At 46.5% G+C, this 19,594-nt stretch overlaps 1 protein-coding gene across 2 annotated transcripts in view; it reads left to right on the plus strand.

Annotated features, from left to right (window-relative positions):
* The first annotated feature begins 268 nt into the window (after positions 1-268).
* Positions 269-19,594, plus strand: part of LOC133114662 (TLC domain-containing protein 4-B-like) — a 31,960-nt gene continuing 12,634 nt past the window's right edge. The window contains exons 1-3 of one of the 2 annotated variants that reach the window (XM_061224220.1): positions 269-405; positions 14,542-14,694; positions 18,874-18,963. In XM_061224220.1, the coding sequence (XP_061080204.1) occupies positions 14,549-14,694; positions 18,874-18,963 (236 nt within the window). In that variant the 5' untranslated portion in view covers positions 269-405; positions 14,542-14,548. Of the gene's footprint in view, positions 406-10,138; positions 10,495-14,541; positions 14,695-18,873; positions 18,964-19,594 lie in introns of those variants that run through there. The other variant, XM_061224219.1, reaches the window with a different exon arrangement.

Genomic DNA, 19,594 nt, shown 5'->3' on the forward strand with positions numbered 1-19,594 from the left:
AAGCGGGGAAAGGACAGGAGAGCTCCGATTCCCCCGGCGTCACCACGCGCTCTTTCTTTTCCAGGCTGACGATCCTGACTGATCCCCGGACCTCCGCATCCCGCCACCTCTCTCCCGGCGCGGGGGGACCGCCGTGAAAAGCCAGGGAAGGAGAGAGAGAGCGAGAGGAAGGTGCTCCCGGCTCGGTCACGGGTATTCTCGGGTTATAATACAGATGTGGATGTTATTGCTTGAGAATACGCGTAGCTGAGGGGACGCTGCTAGCAGCGCGGAGAGGAAACACGTCGAACCCCTGTCCTCCGCCCCGAACGGGGGACGGGGAGGGTCGCTTCCTGTTCCCCGCTCCTCTCCGTGACGCGGGCAGGGGGGGGGAGGCGGAACCCCAGGGCTCTGACATACCCCCGGGTAAGAAGCTCTTTAAAACGACATTATGTGCCTTCTGCGTTCGCTGCTGTTCTTCTTATTGCTCCTGCTTCATCTGCGAGACAGATACTCTTAACTTGCATTGTGGGTAGCACGAATCTCACGAAGGGTTACGTAAGAGTGGATCCTGAGCCAAGCGAGGAGTTAATGTGACTTGTGGCGTGAGCCAGGCTAATTCGCCAGCGAAGTGGATACGAGCTGGAGCAGGAAGACGGCGGAGCGGAGGATAAATCTTGTTGAGGACCGCGGGGGGGGGAGGTGACTGCACAGAGCCGTATTGATCTGAGGAGGGGCAGGGCTGCGTTGCTCTGCGCCCGTCTGCAGACCGCATGAAGCCGGAGATTTCAGAGTCAAGAGTTCAGCGCTTCTCTGCGCTGCGCATGGAGCGCACGGACAGACGCGTCCGGTTATGTCGAAAACGGCCGGCTGCGTGCCGGTCGGAAGACGGGAGCGGTTTGAGCATTTTCACACGGACCGTTTCAACGTGCGGGTGGAGCCAAACGGTCAGGTGTCACATCCCCACCAACCGGTGCCTAGTATGACTGGCAGCCCCGTAGGGCGATGCGTGATTGGTGGAAGGGTGGCCTTGGATGGCCTTGTCGTATGACACACCAGTGACCCCTTAGAGGTTAATTGGGTGACCACGGTCTGTAGGGTCACATGGAATATGCACTCGCAATTCTCAATGCGGAGAACTGCTGGTTTTCCACCCTCCCTTTACCTGTGAGTCCGGTGTGAGGATAGTCTGACCAGTCAGTAGCACTAATTGTTCAGTTAAAAGCAGGGCCGGATTTGGATTTGATGATCCCTGCTGTAGATGAAGCGTGTGCGTCAGACTCGACTGGTGGACTGCAGAGTGTACAGGAGCAGGGTCTCAGTGGCTCAGAGGATAGAGCGAGCGTATCCGGGCTCTCCACAATCGATGACAGCGACAAAGATGGCTGCTGAATACAGTTGGGAGGAAAGCTGGGAAAAGCAAGAAGAAGAAGAAGAAGAAGAAGAAGAAGAAGTGAAAATGTGTGATTTGTGTCTGTAGGCTGGATTTGGCAGTGAGAGGTCTGTTGTTTGCTGGGTTCCAGGGAAAAATAAAACGCTGTATCTGAAGAGCCGCACGTAGCAGGGAAATGCACAGTCACACAGCCCACAGGGAGAAGATGTTATAGCCCAGGGAAAAGGGGTGGGGGGGGGGTCAAATTATTTATTAATCCCATTATTTAATTTTATAACCCCTGGTTTATAGTTCAGTCCTTTTAAAATGGGGCTTAACCAGATTATGCAAATCCCCTCATTTCACAGTTGAAGACACGGGTTTGATCCACGTACGGTACTCGCCAAGAGCCTGACTTTAGCCGTCTCACCCCCTCTCCCCAACACCAGCACCCCCCCTCCCCCACCCCCTCTCCCCAACACCAGCACCCCCCCTCCCCCACCCCCTCTCCCCAACACCAGCACCCCCCCTCCCCCACCCCCTCTCCCCAACACCAGCACCCCCCCTCCCCCACCCCCTCTCCCCAACGCCAGCACCCCCCCTCCCCCACCCCCTCTCCCCAACGCCAGCAGATCACCCTCCACACCAGCAGATCACCCCCCACACCAGCAGATCACCCCCCACACCAGCAGATCACCCTCCACACCAGCAGATCTCCCCCCACACCAGCAGATCACCCCCCACACCAGCAGATCACCCCCCACACCAGCAGCCCCCCCACTGGTCTCCTGTGGAGTGCATAGAAATGTCTCACTGACACACACACCCCCCTTCACCAACATCACCAACTCCCAGCCAGCCGGGACACCTGCAGAGTGTGTTAAAGCCAACTGTAGTCTTGCAGCAGTAGGGAAGCACACAGACAAGGTGTGTGTATGTTTGTGTGTGTGTGCGTGTGTGTGCACGTGGAGTGGGGGGGGTCATTGGGTGTACTTGTGTAGGTGTGTGTGTGTGTGTGTGTGTGCATGTGTGTGCACGTGGAGTGGGGAGGGGGGTCGTTGGGTGCACTTGTGAGTGAGTGTGTGTGTGCATGTGGGTGTGTGTGCGCGCATGCAAACACGTGTGTATGTGTCGAGGGAAATGTGCTTATGAGCAGTATGACCTGCCTTGCTCTCAGCCTCTTCATCTTCATCCACCAACTCCTTCAAGAAATCTCCAACTTGCCTTTCACACTGGCCCCTCCAGATCCACCATGCTTTCTGCATAGCCAGCCCTCTGCTTATTCATATTGCAGTGAGCTACACTCAATCTCTTCTCTGGCTGCTGCCACACTGCTGCCAGACACAGCCCCCCCACTTTATATGAGTAACTTGTCATAGGCCAGAAGTGGAGCTGAATATGAGGCAAACTTATCCCTGGGCAGCCCATCTTTAAAGAAGCACACACACGAGGAGGCAGAATCTTCCCTGCCAGAGACGTGCCATGGCACTGTGTGCTATAATAAGTTTTCCAAAGTATAACACGTACAGAGGAAAGTACATGTCAAAAATATAGTTGGTTTCATATATTTCTCTTGAACCAATCAGTTATTGTTACATTAGAAATTGTTTATTGTTTGATTGTCCTTGTAGCCATTTTCACGTCCACGTGTCCAGCTGACCTTACCCAGATGCGTCCCAAACGCAAAACCTTCTCACGATGTGGCTGCGACGCAGCGCCAATGTTATAACACTGAGAAAACGTTCAAATAATATTTCGAGAATATTTCATGTTATCCGGGAAGTTCTTCGCTCAGGAACGAACGCGTTCGGTAACGCGTGCATCAACCGGCACGCGTGAGCGATTGGCTTTGACGCGTTCAGTCGCGTTGGTGAGATGCGCTGCTCGGCTTGTGCGCGCTGTACGTTTCCATAGGGACCGGCGCGGGCCTCTCGCTGCCGAGCGGAGCGAGATGTGAATGAACGAGAGCGTTCCGATGCGTCACCGTCGCCGCGCTTCCACTCCTTCCATTCTCATTTTTCTCCCCGTTTTTTCCGGCGCGGAGCCGTTGTCTGGGGAGCCGGGGGGACGGTGATTAACTCTCGTAATTGAATTGTGTCCAAAGACCTGAAAAATATGCAAACATGCGATGAGTTGTGGCAGATGAGCGGGGGAATGAGAGGAGCTGGAGGGATGAGTTATGCTGCCATCGCCGTTATCATAGCCATCTATTAGTCTCTCAACCTGATGCTCTTTCACACGTGATGTGTGTGTGTGTGTGTGTGCTGTACACAAACGCACACACACACATACACACACACACCATACATATCCATGGGCGTACACATGCACACACACACACGCGCGCACACACACACGCATGGATAAGCAAACACACACACACACACCACACACGCGCATGCGCGCACACATGCACACACACCATACATATCCACGCGCGTACACATGCACACCCAACACACGCGCGAACACACATGTGTGGATACGCAAACACACACACACCACACACGCATGCGTGCACACATACACACACACACACACCATACATTTCCACGCGCATACACATGCACACACACAAACACACATGCATGCATACACACACACACGCATGCACACACAGGTGCACACAGACACACACCATACGTATGCACACACGTACACATGCACACACACACACGCACACACACGGATATAAGTGTATATGTGTCATGTGCGTTCTGTATTAAACCATGGAAACAGTGATATTTTATGATATATAACATGCTCTTGCTTGTTCATTATTAGGCGTATGCCTTGAGAATAAATAGATAAAGATAGAAATAAATAAATAACAATCACGCACATAGCTCTGGGTGCCTAGCAACTGAATCCCTTGGTTGCCCAGGCAACGGTTGCTGCAGAATGGGAGGTGATTGGCAACCGTGACAATGAGGAGGGAATGACATTTGACCCTGCATGCAGCCTGAGGGAGAGCTGTGAAAGGAGATACTAATTAATAATCTCTAATTAATAATCATTTACATCTTATCTTCAGACTCCTCCTTCCTCATACACCGCCCTGATTTCTTCCTGTCAACCACACACACTCACTGTCAACACACGCACGCAAACATGCATGTACATAATCATACATACACAAATATGCACACACACACACACACGCATGGACGCGTATATACCACCCGCATATATGAATGCACATTCATATAAGCACTTACACACACACATGCACACACACTCACAAACACACACACACAGGCACACACAAGCAGGTGTAGACCGCAAGCATAATAAAGCATCCTTGAATCAGTCTTGAAGGCATTGTTTTATTCACATGCTCGATAAAACAGGCTTGAAGCAGCCAAGCCAGGAGGGTCTCTTACTCACTCTGGCTTCTTTAATATGTGTGTGATTAATGGGCCACTAATTGCTGTGTAATCTTAACTAATTGGCTTCACGGCTCTTATGGGTGGCGAGGGTCCCTCAGACTGAGGGACGCAGAGGGAGATAAAACGTGAAGGTGCTTGTACGCCAATCAATACCATGAAGGCCTGGTACACCTCAGCCTGTTTACATACAAGTGCAGCCAATTATGTCAATACTGAAGCACTTTCCATTACCTATTCAGTTAATTCCTTTAATTATTTTCTTTTTTTAATATCAGTCATTTTTTATTTGCTGTATTTGAATAATTAAGCCAATAATAATAATAATAGTAACTTTATTTATATAAATGGTTTGCAAAACCTCACAGATAAGCACATTCATGGATAGAACTAAACTAAAACTAGAAGAAATAAATAATATAGAAGTAAAACCAGATATTTTTGACATAATTAATAAATCATTTCTGTTATGCAGGAGAGATCAGTCAGGTGATGTCACCCCGTGGAGCTTCAGGAAGAGTGCGATTGGTTCTGTAGGCTGGTGACCTTTGCCCTTTCGCTCAGTGAAGTAACTGTGTCTCTTGCTGTGTGATATGCCCAGTGAGGGCTGTGGTTCTTGTGCCTGCTGCAGGCCTGCCTCCCGGTTACAGAAGTCCCTCTGCACGTCTCGTTCATTGACATTCGCTGGAAAAAGAATCTGCTACAAATTGTTCAACAGAAGGGCTGGCACCCAAAAATGATAAATTACACTTTATTTTTCGCTATTTTTCTGGTGTGTGATTGGACATTGGGGGTTGCTGTTAAACCCCTCCCTTCCCTAATTGGCTGTGACCATGCACTCTTGACTTTTGACACCCCCACACACAGAATCCAAGATAAGATGAAACCATTAGTCAACAGAATATTCCCAGCGCAATAGCAACCATCCATTTTGCGCTATACTGTATAAGATGCTACAGTACCTGAGAGCCACAGATTTATTTTCTATTTGTTCACCACCCTGACCCTTGAATTCATAATCATCATAATTCTCTATTTTATTGTTCTTTTTGTATTTCATGATTGTTTTATCTTCATCAATTTTATTACTGGCGGCACGGATGGTGCAGTGGGTAGCACTGCCGCCTCACAGCAAGGAGGTCCTGGGTTCGAATCCCCGTTGGCCAGGGCCTCTCTGTGTGGAGTTTGTATGTTCTCCTCGTGTCTACGTGGGTTTCCTCCGGGTATTCCGGTTTCCTCCCACAGTCCAAAGACATGCAGATTAGGCTCCCTGGTGCTGTAGAGGAGGCGCACAGCTCCTCGGGTCCCTGGTGTTGTAGAGGAGGCACACAGCTCCTCAGGTCCCTGGTGTTGTAGAGGAGGCGCACAGCTCCTCAGGTCCCTGGTGTTGTAGAGGAGGCGCACGGCTCCTCAGCTCCCTGGTGCTGTAGAGGAGGCGCACAGCTCCTCAGGTCCCTGGTGTTGTAGAGGAGGCGCACGGCTCCTCAGGTCCCTGGTGTTGTAGAGGAGGCGCACAGCTCAGGTCCCTGGTGTTGTATAGGAGGCGCACAGCTCCTCAGGTCCCTGGTGTTGTAGAGGAGGCGCACAGCTCCTCAGGTCCCTGGTGTTGTAGAGGAGGCGCACAGCTCCTCAGGTCCCTGGTGTTGTATAGGAGGCGCACAGCTCAGGTCCCTGGTGTTGTATAGGAGGCGCACAGCTCCTCAGGTCCCTGGTGTTGTAGAGGAGGCGCACAGCTCCTCAGGTCCCTGGTGTTGTATAGGAGGCGCACAGCTCCTCAGGTCCCTGGTGTTGTAGAGGAGGCGCACAGCTCAGGTCCCTGGTGTTGTAGAGGAGGCGCACAGCTCAGGTCCCTGGTGTTGTAGAGGAGGCGCACAGCTCAGGTCCCTGGTGTTGTATAGGAGGCGCACAGCTCCTCAGGTTGCTGGTGTTGTAGAGGAGGCGCACAGCTCAGGTCCCTGGTGTTGTATAGGAGGCACACAGCTCCTCAGGTCCCTGGTGTTGTAGAGGAGGCGCACAGCTCAGGTCCCTGGTGTTGTAGAGGAGGCGCACAGCTCCTCGCCGTTGTTACCGTTGTAGTGTTCTGGTCTCGCTCAGACACTGAAAGCGCTGTAATACTGTTCATTTGTGCTTCCTGGGGGAGCTGTCCACACTGCAGGTGTGAAGGGGGGGTCGGAAACCCTGCCGGCTGTGCGTCTGAGAGAGAGCACACTGCACACTGCACACTGCACAGTCACATTTCCATTACTCTGTGCTACGACTATCTACTGTTTTTATATTCATTTTATATGAACATGAGGTGCCAGTGACTGGTGGATAAAAGCCTTTATTTTCCTGGGCCCAGTATTTCAAAAGTTATTTGGATAGGATTTTGGTAATCGGATAAGATTAAATCTTAAATTTGGGCATTTCAAAACTAGAATCTGTGATAATTGTGATAAGGATTTTGTAATCCAGTCCTACCTAGAATCTAGATCAAATGTTGGTTTTGGGTATTTCAAAATTCTCAGGTGGATATTTGGATGGATTTGATACTGAAGATCTGGATGATCTTGACCCCACTGAAACAGGATTCAAGATTGAAGTAGGGACATGTGGGACACATCTTTAATCTTTAATTAATTATTTACTGTGTAAATACAGTATGTTCACCCATGTCGCCCCCTTGGGCTGCAAGGTTGTGTGTTCGATTAGGCATGCAGGAATTGACCCTACAATCTACTGGGGCCATACCCCCCAGTAGTTTATCAAAGAGTTCCGGGTGGTCCTTAGCAAAATGGGGAGAAATTGTGTTTCCCTTTTAAATTAAATATGGGATTATAAACAATAAAATGGCTTTGTATTTTAGACATGCTTCCATGTACTGGCCTGTAGCATGTGTCCTATAAAGATATCAGCCATTAACCCGTTTTTTTATTTATTTTGTTTTGTTTTTATTTTAATGAACCATTTTATAGAAAGAAAATGGGTATTCCTTCAGCATTACAATTGCATAATGCTTTAATATAAAGTTTTGATGGCAAACTAAATGAATATTCATACATACAAGTTCTAATTACAATTATTAGTATAATTATTGATATTATTGTTATTTTTATTATTATGACTACTACTACCACTTCATTTAAATGCCTTGGGTGTGTTTCGCACAATTTCGATTTGCATGTGGTCTTCTTAATGCTAAATGATCCGGCTCCCTTGAACTGAGTGTTCACACATACGAGATAAGAATAACTTCCTTTAAAAAGAAAAAAACCGCCTCTCTGAAACGCTTACTCTCAACAAGTCTGTAGGGTACAATATAGTTATGTGTTGACTGAGTATGCCAAAGACAGTTTTTTTGTGTGTTTTTTGTTTTTCTGAAGAACCCACTCTTGCTAAAACAAAATGAACCCATTTTCTCCTTTGAACTATCAAGCATTAGCAGTACAGCGAATCAGTCAGAATTTGTGAACATTCCAGTGCCGGTCTGGTACAACTAATCAGCTGCTATTTTTAAATTGATCCGTTTCTGAGAGTCTGAGGGTTTATATGATGTCATTCAACAAATTAATTCTGACCGTAGCTACATGACATATACAGAATGTTTGGTTGGGTGCTGTATACTTTCTCATCAGTCTTGTGCAGGGTTAGCTTTCTATATTTTATACTTCTGGGGGCTTTGTTTTGCTGTAAAATAAATCATAAAAAATAAGTAAATGAGCAGTAATCGTGCGCAAACGGTTTCGCTAGATGGCGCTATACTTCATACAATTTAGCGTAGGCCGACTTCATTCATGTCTAATATATTTCAGAAAGTATGTCCTTTTAAAAACGGATTACATGTTTATTATGTATAACTCTGGCCAAGCGGGTAAATAAATCGAGTCGTTGATGGGCTTGTGGTGACAAAAGTATGGTGGCGTGGTGACATAATTTGCTGGGCGTAGGCTACAATGCCGTCACATATAAACATCGATCTTTGATTCTGCGGACACACTGTGCAACATTGATCAGGCTATAAATAATCGCAAAGCCATCACGTGGTACAGGTGAGCTTTCGCTCTGTAGCAATGTCCATAGGTTCGCTGCCAACGTCACTGTTTATTCCATTCTAAATCAAATGTGAATCGCATTTTGACGGTAAAATACTTCTTTCTCTTATCATATTGTGAATATAATTTCCCCAAAAATTATTTAATATACTAGATTGTACTTTTTATAATGTTGAGATTACAGTTAGATTAAGTAGTTGACAAGTGTGTAGGTGTAATTATATTTTGTTTTTATAGCTAATTTTGTGACTTTTCTTTATTTAACTAAAACTACATTGTGTTCCATGTGGTGTTATTAAATTGAAAATAAGCTTTGACATTTTGTGTGCTTTCAAAAGTGTTTTTTTTTTCTCTCTCTCTCTTATGTTCAGTTCTGGAACTGCCAAAACATCAGCAAATTGTTTCATCAATTGTTTAACAAAGATACAAAAAAAGTATTCTCCTGCTGTTGTAAGTAATAAAGCCCTTGGTATGTGGAGATTTTCTTCCTCATTCCATTGTCACGTATAGCACAGGGCAGGGCAGGGATTCTGAACCCTGGTCCTACAATTACAATCACAGAATTTTATAATGATGTGCTTTTCAAGTTTTGAGGGATTATTTACCCTCTTAAGCTGCATTATGTGGAAAAAAAATAGCTAAGCATGCCATGAACAATAAATGCCCCATATTCGTATTATTCACGTTAAGGGTCACATTTATTTTAACTTGATTTAATTAAAGACTGAGGTGAATTATTATTTTGACAAAGCAAATGATAATGAGCCGGGGGGGGGGGGGGGGGGGGTATTAAAGAACTTAAACAACTGTGCTCAACAACCTTAATTGAGCAAGAAATTGGCTGTAATGAACTGGGGCCCTAGGACGGAGTTTTAGCATTGGGGACCGTTTTTCCGAGGAAATCAAGGCATTCCACAAAGATCTGTTCCTGCAGGGAGGAGACGAAGATAGACAGATTATTAATCTTTTTCCGTGTCCATTTTACAAAATAATCTTTGTTTTAAGCAAGGGTCCAATTGGTCCATGTACAAACTGTTTTATTTCAGAGAAAAGCTTAAACATAATCATGGGCATATTACAGCACACGATTCTCCTGTGCAAGCTGTTCTGTAAATATTAATTCAAGGACAAAACGGTGCATCTCTGTGCTCAGGCATACGTCAAAAGGCATATCCTATGTCTGTTTTACAATCACCTAGCCCGCATCCACCTGCAAACCCACAGACGAAGCTGAATACAGAAATGTATCTCGTCTTGGGAATTGAGATGAATCCTGAGGAAAGACGTGGCCAGAGGCAGTGGGCGTGTGTTAGAAGCGAGGGTGGTTCCTGCGCCTTCGCGTCATAGGTCAGTCAGCTGTCAGTGCCGAAATAAAAAGCAGTTGGTACTTTAATTTTTAATCAAGAAAGCATTCAGGGATTTGGAAATGTGCATAGAAAGAATCGTGTTCGCAACTCGGCAGCCAGTTCTAAGTGGCTTCGAAAACTAAATAGGTAGTATCCCCAGTTTGTTGATAAAATATCACGGGACGTTGCATTAGCTAGCTACAGAGCCCGCTAGCTAACTTACCTCCACTGTGGTTTTGCAGACTGGGCAGCTAGCTAGCCAACTTTAGTGAAGTGAGCCAGGGAGATAGCTAGTTGGCTAGCTAGATAGTTGGCTTGCTGGCAAACGAAGACGGCTGCACGGAAGTCTCCGCAGTTTAGACCTATGCGACTGTTATCAGGTATGTTCCTACATTTAACGTTAAAACAAAATTGTATCCTTCATTTAGTCAGCATATCATTATATAAACCTTGTGATTGCAACATGACCCTGGTAGCTACATATGATACTGTGATTACAGCAGCATGGAAATTGCATGGAAATGATCCATTCTCGCTAGCTGCAGTCCTGATGGACCTTTGTTGCGATTCATTAGCCGGCCAATTACATTGGTTTTGCAGTGTCATCGAGATTTAGCCAAGGATTGATACGTTACTTGCACCAGGAGTTGTCTCAGCTAGATGGTTAAGTGTCGTTTTGGCTGCTCCACTTGCTGGAAACGTTCATGCTATCCCTAACTCGCAGACAGTCGAACTAACGGCCAGTGTTGATGGGCGATATTGTCTGCCAAACGAATGAAGGTGAGCGAATGGGACGAAAATAAGAAAGGGTAACACTGGGCTCTAAGAAATTTAAAGTGTGGTGGGAAAGATACTATTCGTTAAATTTGTGGGAAAAGTTGCCCATCTGCATTGCCTCACGTGTAGCCTGTGTATCATGGTCTTTACAATGAGAGTATTTTGTGAAGAGGCAATGCAGAGTAACGCTTAAAAATGTTACGTTAAATATCCAGTGGAATGTTTCAGACTTGGAGCGTGTTCTTCGTTTTCAGAATGCAAAGTTATTCATTTCTTTTAGTGCCAGTGAAATGGCCATAGAGTGAGTTGTGGGGAACTGACTATTTACTTTAACTTTGATCTTGCTACCTAGTGACAGTTTGTCTTTTGAATCCGAGTTAGCTATTCGAGTTACTCTTGTGAAACTGTACATTTGAATCTTTGAGTATGACTGCAAACAATATTGTAGATATGTGCGTGGATTTAGTGTAAATGTCCATTCCATTTCATTGTCAATTTTCTTGACGCACAACATTCTGTATTGCTGATTCTAACCTATAATCAGATTAGCAAATATGCCTCATAATGCATTTTGATGTAAAGTATCCCTCAAGGAAATGAATAAAAAAAATAAATACAAAATACTAGTTACAAAAATATCAAATTAAGTGACACAATCTGTTTTTTAAAGTTTCAAAAAGTATTTTTGAGAGTGCAAAAACAAATACATTTTTATAAATAAATATGTTGCATAAATATTTGCCATGCTGGTCACATGGGAGAAAAGTTAAGGATGCTTCTGCAGTCCCTAACTACCCTTGTGTCATTGCAAAGTTTGGACTTAACAGTGGTCTACAAGCACACATGTATTTACTGCAGTTAAACAAGGCTCTTCCTCTGTTGTAACATAAATAATCATAAATAATATTGATAAGGGGGAGCAGAGTTTCCAATAACTGTTATAGCACTAGTCAATCAGAGCTCTTCAGTCAACAGGCCAAGATATTTGCTCCTGTTTTTTATTTATTTAATGTATTTATTATGCAAGTCACAAACATGTCTCATTTAATGTTTTTTTAAACATTTATTGATACAAGATGTACAGTCTAAAGTAAAACATTTTAAGCCAGTAATTGGGTAAATCAATAAAATGCAACATAATAAATATAGGCTATAACTGAAAATCCCAAAAGGTACAAAACACCAATGGGTTTAGATAAGAGATTGAAGGCAGATTGTTGAGGGTGGCTGCGGAACATCAAGGCAGTATTTAAACCATGATGATAAATTGCTAGGAGGATACATGTTATTGAAATGCTGGCCATTCCTTCTTATGGCGTTTCTGACACAATGCCAGGCCATTGAAAGTGCTCACATATGCAGGGATGAGACCAGAGCGATGTACAGTTGATTAGACTAAGCAGGAGACAATCCGCCCCTGGAGCAATGCAGGGTTAAGGGCCTTGCTCAAGGGCCCAACGGCGGGTCTTATTGTGGCTACACCGGGATTAGAACTACCGACCCTGCGTGTCCCAGTTATTTACCTTAACCACTACGCTACAGGCTAGCTAGCATGATACTCGCAAGTGTACTTCAGTTAGCAGTTACACTGCAGCTCCTTGCATTTGGTGGTATTCCTGGCAGGTGCACAATGGACCCAAAATGCAGATCCATCGACACTGCCAGTTTGTGTCGTCATCCTGTCAGCCGGACACCATTGTTCCCCGCCCTGCTTGTTATAAGTTAAGGGCAACAGAGCTGGCTGGGTGACGATATTTCATGATAATCACATATCTTGAAAAGCATCATCAGAATTTCAGGATGGTGAAGTGTTAAAAATACCTGTAGGTGCAACAGGTATTCAACAGTGGTGATTTTATAGAACCAGACTTGATCAGGTTAGACCAGTTTTTCAGGTTTGTTTTTCAAAAGTATTAACCAGCATGTAATGCGTTAAGGGGTATTAAGCAAAATGGGGTGGTTAAAATGGGGGATAGTAGTTGCGGTGTTGACAGGGATTTGAGTACTCACTCTAGTGACAGTGACAGCCTGGTTCTGTCATTTGACATGGCATTTATGAACCTTGATGTCACTCCATTAAGTGTTGTGATTTTGTGTTTTTTTTCAGTAGTTGGAGGGAGGGGAAGAATGTGAAGAGAGAGCGGTTTAGTTCCCTCCGGTCTGTTTGGTTCAGACCTTTACGTTCGAGGTCAGCTCTTGTGTTAACGCTATTGAGCTGGTTAGAGCCCATTTGCACCATATCATTGATTCGTCAGAAGAAGTGCTTGACCATTGATTTATTAGCCTAGCCTGGAATATGGGCGGAATGTGTGATCTCACGTCGAAGCACCAGACGGGATAGGCTCAAGGTGCAGATGAAGAAAATGACATGAAAGGGTTGCTGAATACATTTCCAACCTGTAGCTATTATTTAGCTATCTCTCTCACTCTCCCTCCCTGTTTCACTCTCCCTCCCTCCCTCTCTCCCTCTCTCACTCACTCTCACTCACTCTCACTCACTCTCACTCACTCATTCACTCTCACACTCTCACACTCACACACTCACTCACTCACTCACTCACTCACTCACTCACACACTCACACACACTCACACATTCACACTCACTCACTCACACACTCGCACACTCACTCACACTCACTCATTCTCCGTCCTTCCCTCCCTCCCTCTCACTCCCCCTCCCTCCCTCTCTCTCACTTCCCCTCTCTCTCTCTCTCTCTCTCTCTCTCTCTCTCCCTCTCTCCCTCCCTCCCTCGCTCAGCAGTAGGCCTATATAGTGCTAGCTGTATGCAGCCGTGAAGGGAAATGTTAAGCGTATAAATAGCACAGCTGTACAAGCTTTGAGTTCCATGTGGGACAAAGGGGTTTGAAATGGGGCCGATGTTTCTGATGAATGTCAACAGGCTGCTCATCTGCCTGTCATTCCCCCCCACCCCACCCCCCCACCCCCCGTGTTTAAGTCTCTTCTTATATCGCATCCGCTTCATCAAAAGCTCCTGGGTTTTTAGAAAGGCACTGCCAGGCCCACTGCGGTGGTTGATTGATTGATTGGTTGATTGATTGATTGATTGGTTGATTGATTGATTGATTGATTGATTGATTGATTGATTGATTGATTGATTGATTGATTGATTGATTGATTGATTGATTGATTGATTGATTGATTGATTGAGAGTTCTTACAGCATTGTAGCATTTTTTTTGCAAAAAGACGTAATCGTACTGTATGAAATTGAGGGGCCTTCATATGCTGTCATTGGGTCTCATGAGTGAGAAGGGGGTTAAACTGAAGCATTAGACGTATGCTAATCTTTCTCAAGCTGCTTTTGATTTGTTGGTGATTTCCTCTCACTCATGTAAACAGGAAGTTCCTGTGTTTGATTAGAATGTGCTCAAGTTGAGCAGCTTCAGGGTGAAGAGGCCTGTGAGACGTTGACCTTTTCCCCATGACCGAAGCAACAGCCCACGCCATCTGAACGCTCTCTCGTTCTCCATCTCACTGCATTGGGATAATCCTCTTTGCATTTTTTCTTAAAACCATTTCTCAGTTTTAGCTGTGCTCTTGTGTACTTCCACCCTCCGCAGGGGTGTTCCCTTCCTACCTCTCTCACCCCCCCCCCCCCCCCCCCTTCCTGTCTCCCCTGGCGACGCAGGTTAGTGATGGAGCTGAGAGAGGTTACCGTGGTGAGCGGCAGCTTCGTTGGGTTCCAGCTGCTGTTCTCGGTGGCCAGCCCACTGCTCTCATCTGCCTTCACCACGGGCTACGGCCGCCTGCCCTCCGCCAAGCACACCGAGTGGCACTCCAGGTACAGTAAGCCCCAAACCGCCAAACACACAGAGTGGCACTCCAGGTACAGTAAGCCCCAAACCGCCAGACACACAGAGTGGCACTCCAGGTACAGTAAGCCCCAAACCGCCAGACACACAGAGTGGCACTCCAGGTACAGTAAGCCCCACACCGCCAAACACACCGAGTGGCACTCCAGGTACAGTAAGCCCCAAACCGCCAAACACACCGAGTGGCACTCCAGGTACAGTAAGCCCCACACCGCCAAGCACACCGAGTGGCACTCCAGGTACAGTAAGCCCCAAACCGCCAGACACACTGAGTGGCACTCCAGGTACAGTAAGCCCCAAACCGCCAAACACACAGAGTGGCACTCCAGGTACAGTAAGCCCCAAACCGCCAGACACACCGAGTGACACTCCAGGTACAGTAAGCCCCAAACCGCCAAACACACTGAGTGGCACTCCAGGTACAGTAAGCCCCAAACCGCCAAACACACTGAGTGGCACTCCAGGTACAGTAAGCCCCAAACCGCCAGACACACTGAGTGACACTCCAGGTACAGTATGCCCCAAACCGCCAGGCACACTGAGTGGCACTTCAGGTACAGTAAGCCCCAAACCGCCAAACACACTGAGTGGCACTCCAGGTACAGTAAGCCCCAAACCGCCAAACACACTGAGTGGCACTCCAGGTACAGTAAGCCCCAAAACGCCAGACACACTGAGTGACACTCCAGGTACAGTATGCCCCAAACCGCCAAACACACAGAGTGGCACTTCAGGTACAGTAAGCCCCAAACCGCCAGACACACCGAGTGACACTCCAGGTACAGTAAGCCCCAAACCGCCAAACACTGAGTGGCACTCCAGGTAAGTGACACAAACAATCAAACGCACAGAGTGGCACTCCAGGTAAGTGATACAGTTTCTCCCACTGAAGGGGAAGTGGCTCCACCACAATGCACTGGATTTGAATAGCAAATCAAAGGAGGTGATGCGTCCCTTTGATTTTCCATTGTAGGCACATTTATTTTTGTATATACTGATGATAAATTCCTGATGTCCTGCAAATGAGGAAAGAAAAAGCAAATCACCTGGCCTGCTTAGATTCAGTATGCTGGTAAAGAGAGGGTTATGGACAAACGATGCTTGAGTCTAGACCTTAGCCACTGCCGTTTCTATCTTTAAGGAAATAGTTGCATTTCAATTGAGATTTTAATTAAATTGCAGTAATTACACTGCTCCACTGCGCGTTGACTAATTTGCAGTGACTCCCACTCTGCTGCTCATTGCAGGCAGGATGGGAGCAGTGTTTACCTGGCTGTGTTATGAAGATTTAAGTCTCTGAGAAGTCTCTTTACCTCACAGTTTCCCGTAGCTGTTCTGGCTGGCTGATTCCAGCCCACGCCATCTTTTCTGTCTGGCCGACGAGCCTCTTGGTTTTCCTGTTTTTCTTGTTGTCGGTGTAATTACTGCGCGTCAAAATGGTGTGAGAATAATTGACCGTGCATGTCCCGCTGTGCCGTTCCCTTACGTATGGCGCCTCAGACATTTTACACGGTTAGGAATGTATTCCTACATATGTTACATAAAAAAGAAATATAAAAATATAAAGTTCTGATTTTTCATATAGTGTTCTTTTGTCGGATTGTTTAAAAGCTGTATACAATACTGGCTTCATCATGTGCCTGTGTGTACATACACATATTGTGTGTAGTGCGTGTGTGAAGTTGTGCATCAGATGATAAACACGGAGTTGGTGCATACTTGGGGACACCCTGGTGCTCCCATCCCTGTTCAGTGTCCTGTGACACAGTTCACCCGTTACTGCCGTGGTGATGTCATACGGCCCCTGGCCCTTTGGGGGCGTGTTTCTCCAGTATCCCTGTTATATTATGTGATCAATCCTATATTCTCAGCAAGGAAGAAAGGCATGGGTAAGGAGATTAGTGCGGGTGTAAAGTTGGGTTTATACTCCGTCGGGCTGGTTTATACTCCCTCAGGCTGGTTTATACTCCCTCAGGCTTGTTTATACTCCCTCAGGCTGGTTTATACTCCCTCAGGCTGGTTTATTCTCCCTCAGGCTTGTTTATACTCCCTCAGGCTGGTTTATACTCCCTCAGGCTGGTTTATACTCCCTCAGGCTGGTTTATACTCCGTCAGGCTGGTTTATACTCCCTCAGGCTGGTTTATTCTCCCTCAGGCTGGTTTATTCTCCCTCAGACTTGTTTATACTCCCTCAGGCTGGTTTATACTCCGTCAGGCTGTTCAGTGACATCCGGGTTATACTTCATAAATGAAATGAAACAGCCATAGTCAATGTCCGGCGACGTTTGAACTTTCTTGAACGTTCTGTGATTTCAGTCGCGCGACAGTGTGAACCAGTAATTCCTTGTCCACTTAATGATCGCAGGGCAAAAAAACAACAACATTAAACTCAAAACTCGCCTAAATACGACTACAGAGTGCAAGCAGGCGTACGTGGGCAGGGGCGCAGCTTTTCTGTGTACATCGTGTTTGGTGTTTTTTTTAACAGCACCCCTACCTAGAAATGCGTTGTTAAAAAGAAGCTGAAAGGCTTTCACTGCAGTGCATTGTCTTGTGTTTCCGTGCCTTCGCTTCAGATAATGCACGTTTTCCATTGTGCTCGTCAGAATGCGGTTGTGCATTTTCAGTCAAGCATAAACTACTCTGGAGGGGTTATCAGGGCTGCCTGTGTAATCTTGTGCAGCAGTTCTGTTTCTCAGAACTCGTCGTACGTTTTAGTTTGTCGGTCAAAGGACACTAGTCAAATCCAGCGTAATCTTGATCCTTAGTGCCACGTACCAAATCTTACGTTGTGAAAGTGGCGTTCTTGACCCGACGTTAACCACTTACCGCAAGTAAACAGGGTCTTTACCGCTGAGACTCGTGCAGGGATTTGCATATTGGTCTTAGCTGGATGTGAGCGCATAATCGGTCTTAATAATGGGAGCACACACTGATTGCTGCTCAGTCGTGCTTTATAAAAGGGCATTGTATTTTTTTCTTTTACATCGGACGTGTTTCTGGCTGTTGGGTGGGAAGGGCGGCTTTGAAGCTGAACTGTGTAGCAGATTGTGTGCCGGAGGCGTCAGTCCACACCAGCGAGAATCACGAAAAAGGAAACGTGAAAACCGCAGACCACAGAAGATGGCCCCTCGCACATTAGCTGCTACATTTGCCAGATTGCCACGTCTCTACTACCAAGCCTCGGAGTTTAATGTTTTTTGAGCAGTAATTCCTTGTCCACTTAATGATGTGTTTATGATTAATAAACAGCTACAGATGGTGTTGGTAAAAACAAAATGGCCTCTGAATATTCTGAGTAAGTGATAAGGTTCCTCCGATCGCTTTTAGCCCACCCAGATAAGGGTTCCAAAGTTCTCTGGGATCAAGGTTCTGCCTTCATACGGACTCTCCTTCAGGGATGGTGTCCTTTGTGTTCTGTTGGCAGACAGGGCACTATTACAGAATAGGGTTAATGGTCGTGGTAGTAGATGAATGAGAGTGGCTGGGAGTGCTGGCTGGCTGCATTTGCATAGGATTGTGTTAATTTACATTCAATTTTATTTGTATTGCCCATTTCTCAGAAAACGGTCCCAAAGTGGCTCTACAGAGCAACAGATGGGAAGAAAAAGCGGAAGAATCAGCCCAGAGCCCTTAGCCCCCAAATTGTACAGGAGGGGAACAACTCCCTTATGTGGAGAAAAACCCTCAAACGGTGCAGAGAAAGAACTCCCTGATGGGAAGAGATCTTGGGAGGAACCCAAACCCAGCGATGGGGGGCCATGTCCATCCTCCGCTGGCCTATAGGTTGAGATGGTAGCGCTTGATACATTACACACTAGCAGGTGAACTAGAAAATCCCTAGGGAGGGATGTAGAGTCTGGAGTTCAGAGGGGAGGAGATGAATCTGTAGCTCCTGGATGTGTTGAAGTGTGGGCCGGACCAGGGGAGGAGAAGGAAGGAAAGAAGAAGGAGAAAGAAACAAAGGAGGATGTTCGGCACTACATCACATTACATTAATGGCATTTGGCAGACGCTCTCATGCACTAAAATGTATTAGCACATAGAATAACATTTCCTCATGCGCAGAACAGAACGCACCCACGAGCGGTTGGGAAAGGGGCCTGAGATTTGTGCTCTCCACTCACTGGCTGTGTTTGTGTCCTCAGGTTCGTGTCCACCATCCACGCGCTGATCGTGGGGCTGTTCTGCGTCTACATCCTGTGGTTCGATGACGCCGTCAACGCAGACCCGGTCTGGTAAGGGCAGCCAGGGCGGAGCCCCTGCGGGGGGAGATTCAGGGGGAAACGATTTAAAGACGAACCATGATCGAAGCATTGCAGAACTCTCCGGCCCCTCCCGTGTAACTGCGTACCGCTAGTTCCCTCTTCTTCTTTGGTTTTGTGTCTTACCTCTAGTCTTTGAAACGTGGGTGGAATTGGTGGCTGGAAAAGGAATATTACATGTTCTGTACGTTTGGCTGGTCCTGAAGGGGGAAGTCTGAGCAGACAGGAGGTAGGATGGGTTTTGTAGTTCATTGATCAGGCGCATGTTAGCGTGGTGATGTCACCCCTGCTGAGGGAGGAGAGGTGGCGGCATTAGTGTTAGCATAGTGTTCTGTGAAGCGCGGTAATGGGCTTTCATTGTGATACAGGATGGAGGACCATGGTACTCAGAAGCACTAAAGCAGCACGCATAGAGAGCTATTTTATTTCTCTCTCCCTCCCTCCCTCCCTCCCTCCCTCTCTTTCTTTTCTCTCTCTCTCTGGATCTTGCCATCACTCCTTTTGTCTCTTCCTTCTCCTTGCAACTGCCTCTCAATCTCTCTCAAACCACAGGGTGCCAAGAAAGGGAGAATGATTCCAAGTTGCATTCCTAGTTTGCTTATGG

The sequence above is a fragment of the Conger conger genome, chromosome 16 (assembly GCF_963514075.1).
Source record: "Conger conger chromosome 16, fConCon1.1, whole genome shotgun sequence".
In the NCBI taxonomy this organism is placed as follows: domain Eukaryota; kingdom Metazoa; phylum Chordata; class Actinopteri; order Anguilliformes; family Congridae; genus Conger; species Conger conger.